Below are 12,120 nucleotides of genomic sequence, written 5' to 3'. Positions count from 1 at the left end.
AGGAAGTTTTTTCCCCTGTAACTCCTCCTACATTTACTTTGGGGCAGTCGTAGGGCCTTCTTTTCTCTCTCTCTCTCTGTTTCTTCCCCTCTCTCACCCTCATGCATAAAAAAACTTCCTCTTTCTGTCAGAATCTGGAAACAGGATCCCACAGAGGACTAAACCGAAAAGAGGTCAGGTTATAAATATATCCTCAATCTATCTTCCCAAAACTATTCAAACCTGTTGCACGATTACAACATTCTTCGTAGTTAGAGTACCAGATGCACAATAATAAATACTTTCTCTCTTCCCATTCTACAACACCAGTCTCACCAGCTTGTCTTGCTGCACCACTAATGATGTCAGACGTTTAGATGACTGAGTAATCACCTGCTTTGTTTTGGGTTTTTTTTTTTTCTCTCTTTGTATTGTTCAGCACATACCTGACAAATCACTCATCTTCATTACAAAGCTCCTGTTTTTTTCACAGGCCTGCTCAACAAGTCCACTGAATGTGGGAAATGTCCAGAGTGATGCCTGGAAGTGTGAAATATTTATCCTGGCGTGCTGCATGACACTACAAAAACAAAACAAAACAAAAAGGCACAGCAGTGACCTCTTGTCATTCTCTTTCTGGGCTATGTATCTCTGTTATGCATATCTGTGTGTGCAGTGATAATAAACGCCAAGCCGGCAGTGCTTTGGTCTGCCATTTTTTTTTTCCTGTTTCTTTTGCGTGCTTAGTTAAATATAAACTCTGGAACTGATTGTGTAGCCCCAAGTACACCACCACTAAGTCACCCTGAACACACAACATCGTCCCTGTGGTGCTCATGTGATCGTGCAACTGGCTATGCAAGGCTGGAGGACACAGACCATTTATTTTGCTCTGCTTCCAATAGTCTGAGAGTGTTGGAGGGGAGGGGGTGAAAGCAATAAATATCAGCAAATTACAAATAGCCAGGAATAAGTAGAAACAAGCAAGCACAGCGTTGCAGGATGAATAGTAAAACACGGAGTGGGTATGTGCACTTTCCCCTTGCCATGTGAGTGGACAAAGGGCAAGGATTGTGAGATTTAGTGAAGAATGCAGCACACTGCTGATCAGTGCTACTGATAGTGGACACATGGCCACGGTGCGAATGACAAACAAAAGACACATTATATCCAACTGATAAACAAATGAATGATAAGGCCAAAAACAACACAACCACGCACGCACACACACACACACACACACACACACACACACACACAAACAGTTTTGCAACACATTAGTAGTGCAACTAAATGATGTGTTTGTCATGTGTTATTTGTGCTGACTGTGGTTGTTTTCCACTGCTTGGCATACTTAAAGAAACAGTTTCCATTTGAAAGAACAGAGTGATGTCAGCAGTGGATGTTTGGCTTTACTGGCAGTTATGGAGGGCACTGGCGCCTTTACATATACCGACCGCACTGTGTTGACCCAGCGGCCTCCTGCCCCGCTGCCTTCAGTGCACAGGAAAGTCAGTTTCCTGTTTTTCTGCCCCATCAGTTTGGAGAACAAAAGTACAATACTGGATTGACACAGGAGCATGATCAGCAGCTAGCACAAGTCCGTCCTGCACACCATCCAGTTATATATTGTCACATTTACACAGTAATGAAGATAAGGATGCTTCACGTCAGTACATCCTATTAACAGACGTCACAGTCAGTACTAACCCAAGTTAGTCCAGCACAGACGGCTGTAAACATACTGTGTGATACTATTAATAAACTAAGACATGCAGAATAAGGTAATGGTTTGAACTGAATGGACAGTGAAATGGTTTCCAAATAAATATGTCAGTGAGATTTATGCTACGTTTTTACAAAGCTCCCAGATGAAACTAAGAGGCAACGATAAAACTGTGAGGCGAAAATAAGATCATCTTGTAAAGAAAGAACATCTTGTAAAATCGGTGAGCTCCAAAACCAGAAGAGGTGAGACTGTGCAGCACAGAGAGAGCAAGAAAGCCAGGCGCCTTTTACATCCCGCCATTGTCCAGCTTCCTAAGGGCTCCAGAACCAGGGCTTCCTCAGGACACAGGGACAAGGTTAATAAAAACAGCACACACACACACACACACACACACACACACACACACACACACACACACACACACAGACACATTTCACAGCACATAAGCTGACAGAGCAATGAGTTCACCACCTTACAATCTGTACCAAATACTAAAAGTATTAGGAGTTCATCAAGATTAAATGCACTGTGATTAATCAGTTGCAACTTAACTTTGCAAGTGTTTTAAATGAGGGGTGTAGAACTCATTTTACATCCTGGGCCACCCGCGTGTACAGCCAGATCAGTGAAAGTGCCCTTTCTGTCATTGAGAAGAAATAAAATATTGAATCCATGAGATGTTTCTCCACTTTTTCTACATGATAAGGAAACGCTGTTGTAGTAACGTCTTGATGTTTCCCCAAATCTTATAAACAGTACATTTGCATAATGACTGAAACCAGCCCAGTGAAGGAACAATGGGCTGGGAGGTCAGTTCCTTAATCATAATTATGCAAATTCTCATGACCATTGATCAACAACCACTGACCAAAGACCACTGATCAATGGCCATGAGTACCATTCACAGAGAGTTGGGGAATGGCTGCAATCACAGCATTGTAAGATGGCGAAAGATGTACCCTTAGGCCCCCTCCTCGATTCAGAGACGGTCTTTCCCTTTTCACGTAAATGGCCTCCTTGCCTCCACGCTCAAACCAGCGTTCCTCCCTGTCAGGATGTGTACATCCTCATCATTGAAAGAGTGTCCACTGGCCTGTAGATGTAAATAGACTGCAGAGTCCTGGCCTGACGAGGTAGCTCTTCTGTGTTGTGCCATCCACTTCGCCAGAGGTTGTTTGGTTTCCCCGATGTATAAATCCTGGCAATCCTCCTGGCACTTAACAGCGTACACTATGTTACTCTGTTTGTGTCGGGGGATCCGATCCTTGGGGTGGACCAATTTTTGGCGCAGCGTGTTTTGGGGTTTAAAAGCCACAGAGACCTGATGTTTAGAAAAAATGCGTCTCAACTGCTCCGATACTCCTGACACATATGGGATCACTACAGGTTTTATCTTGGGCAGTGGTTGTCCTTCTCTCCTTCAGTGTATTGTCTTCCACAACTGGTCTTGCAAAGATTGTACTGCTGGAAGTCCAGGGGTATACAGAGTCATGACTCTGAGGCACAGGGGTGCTAGATGAATCCTAGCAAAATGACATGAAGATCCCAAAAAATATCGACTTTTAATTTTTTCTGAAAACAAAGTTTTTAAATTATGTAAGTTATAGTGATAACTACAGGGACAAACAACCCTACACCATGTGAGAAATTATCCCACTATCGGGATGGTTGTCACAAAGTATCAGTATCATTAATGTTTCGTTTTTGTTAAAATTAATTGCAAAATAGAAAACTGTAAAAACAAAATGAACACACACACGCACACAAAAGACATTTCTATAACTCACAGTGAAAAAACAGGAATTGTTTTTTAATTATTTCATTGTTTATCTGGCGTAGTATGAATGGGGATTTCTTTATCTGCAGGAAAAGCTGTAAAACTTATTAAAATACATTTAAAAGTGCAAAATTTATGCTCTCCTCGCCTGTTTTCGAAGATATCCATTGGGCAGGATTGACTCTGTGCAAGGCCGATTCTTGCTCCCAGGCCTTGTGTTTAACATCCCATTCCATACCTTTAGAAATCTGACAGCAGATATTTTATCTTCTGTCTCCCTAACCGAAATAAATATCGAGTTTTCTTTATCACAGCGTTTTATCTTCAAGTTTAATAAACCACTTGTTATTTATGTAATAGTTAATCCCTTAAATTGGCCTTTTAGCGAACTTCAATTGTTTCCTTATGGCTACTGGCTCATACCATGGGAAACAGCGGATGGGTGTTTCACGCGAGCTCTAAGATTGAAATCTTTCCACGTTGATGCCAGCGGACCTGGTGAAGAAATATCACTGAGCCATAAAGGCAGGGCAGCTTTTAATCTCGTGGCAGAACTAGCTAATGCCTTTCAAGGCAATTGCTGTGAGGTTGAAAACAGGTGAATTCATGAGATGTTTCAATACATATTAACAGGTGAAAACCGTGGAAACAAATCCCTCCACAGTTTCTAAATTAACATGGCCTCAGCAGCAGGTTCACCGTAAATAATCCAATTAATTTATTTGCTTACGTCGATTTTCCAGAAGAGGGCGGTGTCATATCAGTTTTAGCAACAAGCCCAGCCCAGCACTGCTAAAACAACAAAGTGGTTTTATGAACGCTCTCGACCTTCTCTAAATAATTTTGTTTTAAATATTACATGCATCTCTTGAAAAGTGACAAATGTGTTCCGGCCCAGTTTCAATTCAAGATGGCTTTGCAAATGAATCTAAAATTCTCATCTTTCTGTCAGTCTTCCTTTGCTTTGGAAATCGACTTAAAAGGAAGGACTCGTGAACACGTATCACTTATTGCAGAGTGATGTAGGGTATAGTATCCCCAAAGCGCTCACAGCAGCCCAGAGTGACGTCGTTAACCTAGGATAGAAAAAAGAGCGCAGTCAAGTTGGGCTCAGAAACCCGGAGCAGTACCGGAAATGACTTTACTTTCATAAAAAATCAGTTTTGAGTAACCATAAAGCTTGAGCTTTCAGAAATCGTCAGTGACACTTTCATATATATATGTAAATGTTATATATATATATATATATATGAATGTAGTTATGATATTCAGCCTAAAGTCTAATATTATTCGAGAAAGGACTGAGCTTGTGGGAAAAAGTTACGTTACAATTACAAAAGTATAACTTCTTTTTTATGTGGGCTTAACATTTTAGTTCAAGTCACGTACTTAATACATTGAAGACACAGTAATAACGTACAGTTGGGAATGGGAATGTTTTGTAGCCAGGTTCTGGTTTAATGCAGGTTTTGCTTTAATGGTGCATTGAATTAGCTACCACTTAAATAGATATTTCAAATCAAAATCTAAATTAAATAATAACTTAGTGTTAGCTTATTATAAAAATATATATGATCAAAGACTGTTATCGCTGAAACATCGATTTAGGTTGAAGTTGTCAGCGTTTATCAATGATATTCGAGGTGCATGCATGTCTTTTGTAGGCTAATATTTTAATTTCAGATATACCAAAATCCTTGTTTTTCCTTTCTTTTCACGCAACGTTCACATGCTAACACGCAAACGTGTTTGCTTTATTTTGAAAACCTCAAACGGAAAAATATATAGGGAGGCTGTGTTTACAGCGCGTGAAAGGCGCACGATGACACGCCAGGGGAGCGCGGCGGAGCTGGGATCAGCCGGCAGCGAAAATGTGAAGGTGGAATCCGTGTGAGCAGCATTGTGTGTTGTCACTGGCGTCTTTGGGGAAAAAAGAAAAAAGAAGAAGAAGAAAGAAAATAATAATAATAAAGGCAGCCGACGTTCACACAGCAAGAGAGGGAGTTTTATTTGGATGTTGTAGCTGAGTACGGGTATTATCCTACCTTCTGTTTCTTTTTTCTTATATTTTTATACCCCTCTATGCCCACCTTCTTCTTCTGAGAAATTGACTGGAAGCAGTGCTGCTGGGAGTGAGAAGCATCATTTGCGTTTAGAGGATTATTATTATTAATTTTATTATTATCAATAATATTATTTCAAAATTGCGAAGGAGTAAAACTGCCGAAACTGAGGAATTCCTCGTGCTTTATGGGATTATTTTCTGACGAAGCCGCTTTGTTTTGGATAACAACCGATATTGGGCATCATGAGTTCCAGTGGTAAGTGAATGTGCGCTCCACCTCTCCACTTGAAGCGCAGGGACGATTTATGTAGGTGAGAGCCGAGAGAAGTGCCATAGAACAATAGTAGTCTAGACTATGTCACGTTTGCTCAATTATTTATTATAAATAATAAACATTTTAAAATAAGGATGACTTGCAATTTAATGTAATAAAAATAGGAAATTGGCATTTTTGCATTAAGGAAAAACAAAACAAAACACAAAAACATACAAACACACACACACACCAGTGTGACTGTGGGTGCCAAGTCCTTATAATAGACTTGGAGCAGGTTTAGAGATTAGAGCTAAGTATATCTCGAGGTCAGAGTGGCATTTGCCCTGAGTTCATCCAATGAGGAGCATTTTTGAAATTCTTCATCCACTCACTTCTTTCACTTCCTGTCTTTCATCTTCTTCTCTCCCTCCTCATCCTCCTTCCCATCACTCTTGAGGGAACACCCAAGCCTCCAGCTGTTGCTTCTTCTTCTTTTTAAAAATCCACCTGCTCCTTACTGACACATTCCTCACAGGATCAGTAAGGCCTTTGGTTGAAAGTTCCTAAGCTGAGCGTTTGGGACTTTAGTTGTGCATCTGTCAGCCTTGGGGGCTCCTGTCATATTTACCTCAGAATGGCTCTGGGACAGCCATGATGCTAAGCTGACCTTGTATCACCTGACTCTGACCCTGATCCTCTGTCAGCTGAATCAGGGCTTTCCCCGTAGGGCTTGTAGGGTAATGTGTATTTGTTTTGTTTACAAGTCAGACCGCATGTGGATCTCAAGGTTAACTTTAAAAGAAAATTCCACCACCACCCCACCCCACCCCACTCCACTCCACCCCCGCCCCTTAGCTGTCAGTAAGGCCTCTTGAAGTTGATGTGCACCAGGTGCTCCGTGAACTGATGGTGTCAGGCGCTTCCTGTCCACCCTCTGGTATTACTGCCTGTCATTGTGTGGCACTACATTATTCATCCAGTGCTCTTAACTCTGTGGCACAGAGTCTTGCCTGACAGCCCGGTGTCTTTGCCATTCGTGCCAGGAGTGATGTGGCAGCTTCTTGTGGTCTGAGTAAATGACTATAATTCCTTTGTTAAGCTTCAGAATGCTTTTCTCAGCTGACACAGAAGGAGGGGGAGGAGCACACGCGGCCAACATGTGAAGAGCTGTCCAAAAGCTCCCGTGAGTTAATAGCGTGAGCTCCTACAGGTTTACACACAAACACGCGCAGAAACAACATGTCAACATGTGGTGTTTGATGTGTCAGAATTTAAAAGTGTTTGTTTGTGTGTGTGTTTGTGTGTGTTAGCGATGACACAGCAGGCAGATGGTGGTGTGACATGTGTCTCTACTCTGGCTTTAGGCATCGAAACAAAGCAAACACGAACATGTCCTCTTCTCTCCTCTCCTTCAGTCAGTCAAACGTGTTTCCTTCTGCTTTCAACACTTTTAAGGTTTAGACATGAACGGGCCTGTTAGGCTGTGCTGTGTGCAGTTGTTCCGCTGCACTGGGTGTTATCAACGCACATAGAGTAATTACACACAGCTCTGATAGTCTGTCTTCATCTTCTGGTCCTTCTGTCTGTCATGGTCACCAGTTTTTTGTACGTGCGTGAGTGTGTCTGGTCTGGTCTGGTCTTATTTTCCATGTGGCTGACAGACGGTGCAGTACCCTGGGCACGGGAGGTACATTTCTTGCAGAAGGAGCCTTATTTTTCAATAATTAGATATAGAGAAAGTATGTGGGTAGCTATGATGACAGATTCTGAGTTGTTTTTGCAGAATTGGCTCCAGACAGTTAGTGTGTTTCAGGGAGTGATAAAACACATGTTGATCAATATACTGATCATCGAGCTCAAGGACCTGAGGGGATCTGCAGAGCAATACATCACAGGCAGCTCTGACACGTCTCCTCCTTGCTCTCTGTCTTTATATAGAGAAAAATTCTAAGGCTATTCAACAAAGTGCATTCAGAAGACTGTAGCTGCATAGTGCAGCATATGGGGACTGTAAAAATGTTTCCTCTTTGGCTGTCTTAACTTAAAAAAAAGTTGTATTGTGTCTCATGAAAAATAACACATATGGTTTAAATGTTACAGCAGCAGTTTCCAATATGTTGACCATTTGGATTTATTATTTAGTCTTGTGCAAATGCTTTGAAAATACAGCAAAGTCACAAACAAAAACCAAAGAGACTTGTTGGAATGAAACCTGAACCTCTCTAAACTGCCGAAACATTATTGCTAGCTCCTACGTGCTCTGCTGGCTTTCCTCCTACGGTCATGTACTGGTTTGTCAGTGCAGTGCTGCCACATGATTTAGGTAACTCAGAATAACAAAGAATGGAAATGACTGCAGAAGCCAGCCCGTACTTACAGATGCTCCTTCCAGCTATTTCAGCTAGTGTCAGGCCAATATCTGATAATGATGTTGCTGCTCTTCTAGTCACGTGGAAATGAAATTTGATGCAAATATTCATGTTCCCATACATTATATTCTAATGACTAGCTTGTGCCACCATGAGGTCAAAGGTGGACCTGTAGTGCTAAAACACCAAATACCTGCCTAATGAGCATCAGCTGTACTGTCTAACGAATGCTTGTTGGAAAATGCTAGCATAATAAATTAAGAGGAGAGTGATATAGATGTCTGCTGGAACTTCATCTTTCAGGGATTTGCTTGAGATGTGCATCCTAAAGTGCAGAATCAAGCAAACAGATCTGATTAGATCAAGAAAATCTGAGAAAAAAAATCTGCTTTAAACACAATTTGATTTGCGTTAGCTTTAGCTAAATTTTACCTTTAGTTATATAACAAGTTGCTTATTGCATAAATGACCTGCTGCCAGATGCTATCCTTATTGGGCCCAGGAACACTAAGGTAATTAATAATTATGTTAATTAGGATAATTAATTGATTTATTACTACATTAATTAATATTTTTTGTTTATTTTGCTGTTTTATTTACTGTTCATTGTTTTCCTGGTTTTATGGGTAGCATCTACTGGAGCAGGGCTAGTGAAGGAGGAGAAGAGCCGTGTCATGTGGTGAACAGTCCAAACCAGAGCCAAATGCTATTTTCCCTCTCGATACAAAATGCCTTATTATAATAACACAGAGAACAAAGATGCACAGATGCAAACACAGATGCTGGTATAGACTGATGAATATTCATATGCAGTAATCACATACAACTGGTGTGTTTTTCTTACAGGCCGACATTAAAATCGAGCACATGTTTTTTGTTGTTAATTTGCAGCGGAGGCCATTGTTGCTGCTTATAGGTGAGGTTTTTTTCTTTTTCATTTCTTTCTTTACAGTATTAAAAGCCACTTTCAAATCATAATAATAACATTTAGCATTTGTTTTATCTTAAACTGTAAGTGCTCTGTTCATTTCATTGGACAGTTTAATCAGTAGACTCTTTTGAGCCAGACCGCTGTTCTGTCCTCAAGGATGCCGTCTCCACGACCTTGCCTTCTGGTAGGACTGAGTGATTATTCAGATTGTCAGTAGCGACCTGACCCTTCTCACTCTGTGGAGCAGCAGGATGTTTGTGATACAATTGGACACTACCATTGCTCTGATAAATGCTTCTACCCAAAGGGGATATAAAGACAGGGGAAGGGGGAAGGCATGGAAAAACATGACCACTGGCCTCTTTAGATCACAGACACGGAAGATATGATGTTGCTTTGTTGTGAAATTATATATCAGAATTACAAAAGCATTGCTTATGATTTATGTGGTGTTGCACTCACAAGTTGATTAACTGTTAAGATTATTATCAGATAAACTTTTTTGATCATCTGACAGATGTTTCCTTGCTATACATTACTGTGTAATCTTTGAACATTAGAGAAACCAAGACATTCTTCAAATCTTTGTTTATGGGCCTTTTTGTCCAAAGTTTGGTCTTCAACAAGTGAAATGCATGGCTGACTTGGCAATTCAGGAAAATTCCACTTCTTTGCTTTAATAAACAGCTTTGGCTCTATGGTTTGGATCATTGTTCATCTGTATTATGAGACGTCGCCCAATCAATTTGACTGCATTTAGCTGGATTTAAGAAGATGTCTCTGAATACCTCAGAATTCTTTTGACTGCTTCTGTCCTGTGTCACATCATCAATAAACACTAGTGTCCCAGTGCCATTGGCAGCCATGTACACCCAAGCCATGGCACTGCCATCACCATGTTTTAGAGATAATATGATATGCTTTGGATCAGGAGCTGTTCCATGTCTTTTCCATGCTTTTTTCTTGTCATCATTCTGGTAGAGGTTGGTCTTGGTCTGGTCCAAAGAATGTTATTTCTAGAATTGTGCTGGCTTTTTTATATGCTTTTTTAGCAACGTCCATCTAGCTTTTCTATCCTTGAGGCTTATGAGTGGCTTGCATCTTGCAGTGAACCCCTCCTGTATTTACTTTCTTGCAGTCTTGAATTTATGGCGGACTTGGATATCGATATACCTCTCTTAATTTGTAAAATATGTGTACACACACACACACACACACACACACACACACACACACACACACACACACACACACACACGCGTAGAAAAATATTTAGTATACACATCCAGAAATGCATATACTATTATATATTGTACATATATTTATTAGTTTCAGATGTAGCCATTCTTGTATTTTGCTTGTTTACATTATTGTATTTTGCACAACTCTGTTGCTTGTGAAGCTCGCACACAAGAATTTCACTCACATGTGCTGTACCAATGTACCTGCACATGTGATGTGACAATAAAAGTGATTTGATTTGATTTTGATTTGACCTCTCCTCCTGGAGAGTGTTGTTGGTCACTTGGTTGGCTGTTATGAAGGGGTTTCTCATCACCATGGAAATGATTCTGCGATCATCCACTGTTGTCTTCTGTGGACGTCCAGGTCTTTTTGCATTGTTGAGTTCAGCAGTGCTGTCTTTCTTTCTCAGGATGTACCAAACTTTAGATTTCACAACTCCTAATATTGCAGCAATTTCTCATATGGGCTTTTTCTGTTTTCGCAGCTTTAGGACGGCTTGTTTCACTTGCATGACTGCATGTTGTCTGTTTACAGCAAAATCTTCCAAATCAAGCACTGCACCTTAAGTCAACTCCAGACCTTTTATCTGCCTAATTGATAATGACATAATGAAGGAATTACCCAAATCTGGCCCATGTTAAAGAGCTGAAACTTGTAAACTCTTCATCCAATTTAATTGTGGATACACTAAAATGAAAGCTACGAGTCTACACATTATGTCCATGTCCATTATATAACTATAACTGGAAAATATTTCAGTAAACAGTTTAAAAAAAACAACCCTTCAGTACGTCAGTATCCTAACTACATCAGTTCTGGGATCTTTTTTTCCGATTGTTTCGCATTGCAAAAGAATAACATGGAGCTCATGGCAGTCAAATGTTTGTACACTTGAGTCATCTGCAGTCCTTATTTGTACTCTGTTTTTACACTGTTTTCATACTTGGACAATGAAAACCTCTGTAGGCCTACTCTTTTCCTGGTTGTGTCGTTAAGGGAATCGATAAAGAATGAGACCCATGAGCAGAACTGATAATAACACTGGTATCAATAACATTTTTTCAATATCTATGCTTGTGGTTTTACTCTCCAGCCTGTATAGACAGTAACAATAGCTGGACCTAGGCTGAGTATTTTGTTCTTGATCAAATACTGTAATGCTTTTTAAAATTTGCCACCAAGACACACATGTGACTTCAGGCTTGTAGAAAACAAAAGCTAATATAATTCACAGAGAAGTTGGGGTTTTTCCCAGTCATTTTAACAAAGTGAGTCTTTTAGAGCCAGCATCTAGCTGCCGTACTTCTCAAGTGGCTCCAACTTTTGGCATTGCTGGTTGCCGCTTGGATTTCATGGCACTTTAGAGTTTTATAAGAGGATTTAGTGTCTGGATCAGAAAACGGCAAAAAACAGAATTTGAAAAATTCATCAGCAGCTTTCTCTAAAGGGCTTGAGTTGTCGCCCAGATACATGAACGACATTAGGCATTGATGTTTTGCTACCAGCTGTCTAATTGTCCAGGAAGATGCCTGCTGAAAAATTATGGATGAGATTCTCACAGCTTGTGATAGATTATCTGCTACCTTACCAGACACTACAGCTCTGTTGCTAAACTACAAGTTGATGGTTTTGCATCAAAATGACTGTCAGTCAAGTCTTTTTGCAAACTTCTCAAACTGCAGTTCCTATGCTATGGATTTTAAACAATAAAAATTACAATTTTAAGATGACTACCAAATAAGTTTCCCTCTGTAATGAATTCACCTTGA

General features: G+C 40.4%; 1 protein-coding gene and 1 long non-coding RNA gene across 7 annotated transcripts in view; both read left to right on the top strand.

The window, feature by feature from the left end:
- The first annotated feature begins 141 nt into the window (after positions 1-141).
- LOC147337697 (uncharacterized) lies at positions 142-609 on the top strand. Its single transcript, XR_015124915.1, has 3 exons — positions 142-173; positions 310-364; positions 473-609. It is a non-coding gene; the product is annotated as an uncharacterized LOC147337697 (long non-coding RNA).
- A 4,702-nt stretch (positions 610-5,311) lies between these two features.
- Positions 5,312-12,120, top strand: part of ablim3 (actin binding LIM protein family, member 3) — a 46,437-nt gene continuing 39,628 nt past the window's right edge. For 5 of the 6 annotated variants that reach the window (XR_015131255.1, XR_015131254.1, XR_015131253.1 and 2 more), the window contains exon 1: positions 5,312-5,806. Coding sequence is in view for 1 of the 6 variants with exons in the window: in XM_086308272.1 (XP_086164398.1) it covers positions 9,043-9,091 (49 nt within the window). In the remaining 5 variants the exon portion in view is untranslated. Of the gene's footprint in view, positions 5,807-9,042; positions 9,092-12,120 lie in introns of those variants that run through there. The other variant, XM_086308272.1, reaches the window with a different exon arrangement.

Source organism: Aulonocara sp. 'chitande type north' Nkhata Bay, linkage group LG2, assembly GCF_057382095.1.
Source record: "Aulonocara sp. 'chitande type north' Nkhata Bay isolate Kocher_YH1m ecotype deep benthic linkage group LG2, A_spYH_male_GT1.1, whole genome shotgun sequence".
Taxonomy (NCBI): domain Eukaryota; kingdom Metazoa; phylum Chordata; class Actinopteri; order Cichliformes; family Cichlidae; genus Aulonocara; species Aulonocara sp. 'chitande type north' Nkhata Bay.
The sequence above is the reverse complement of the archived record's forward strand: the minus strand, read 5'-3'. Positions and strand labels throughout refer to the sequence as shown.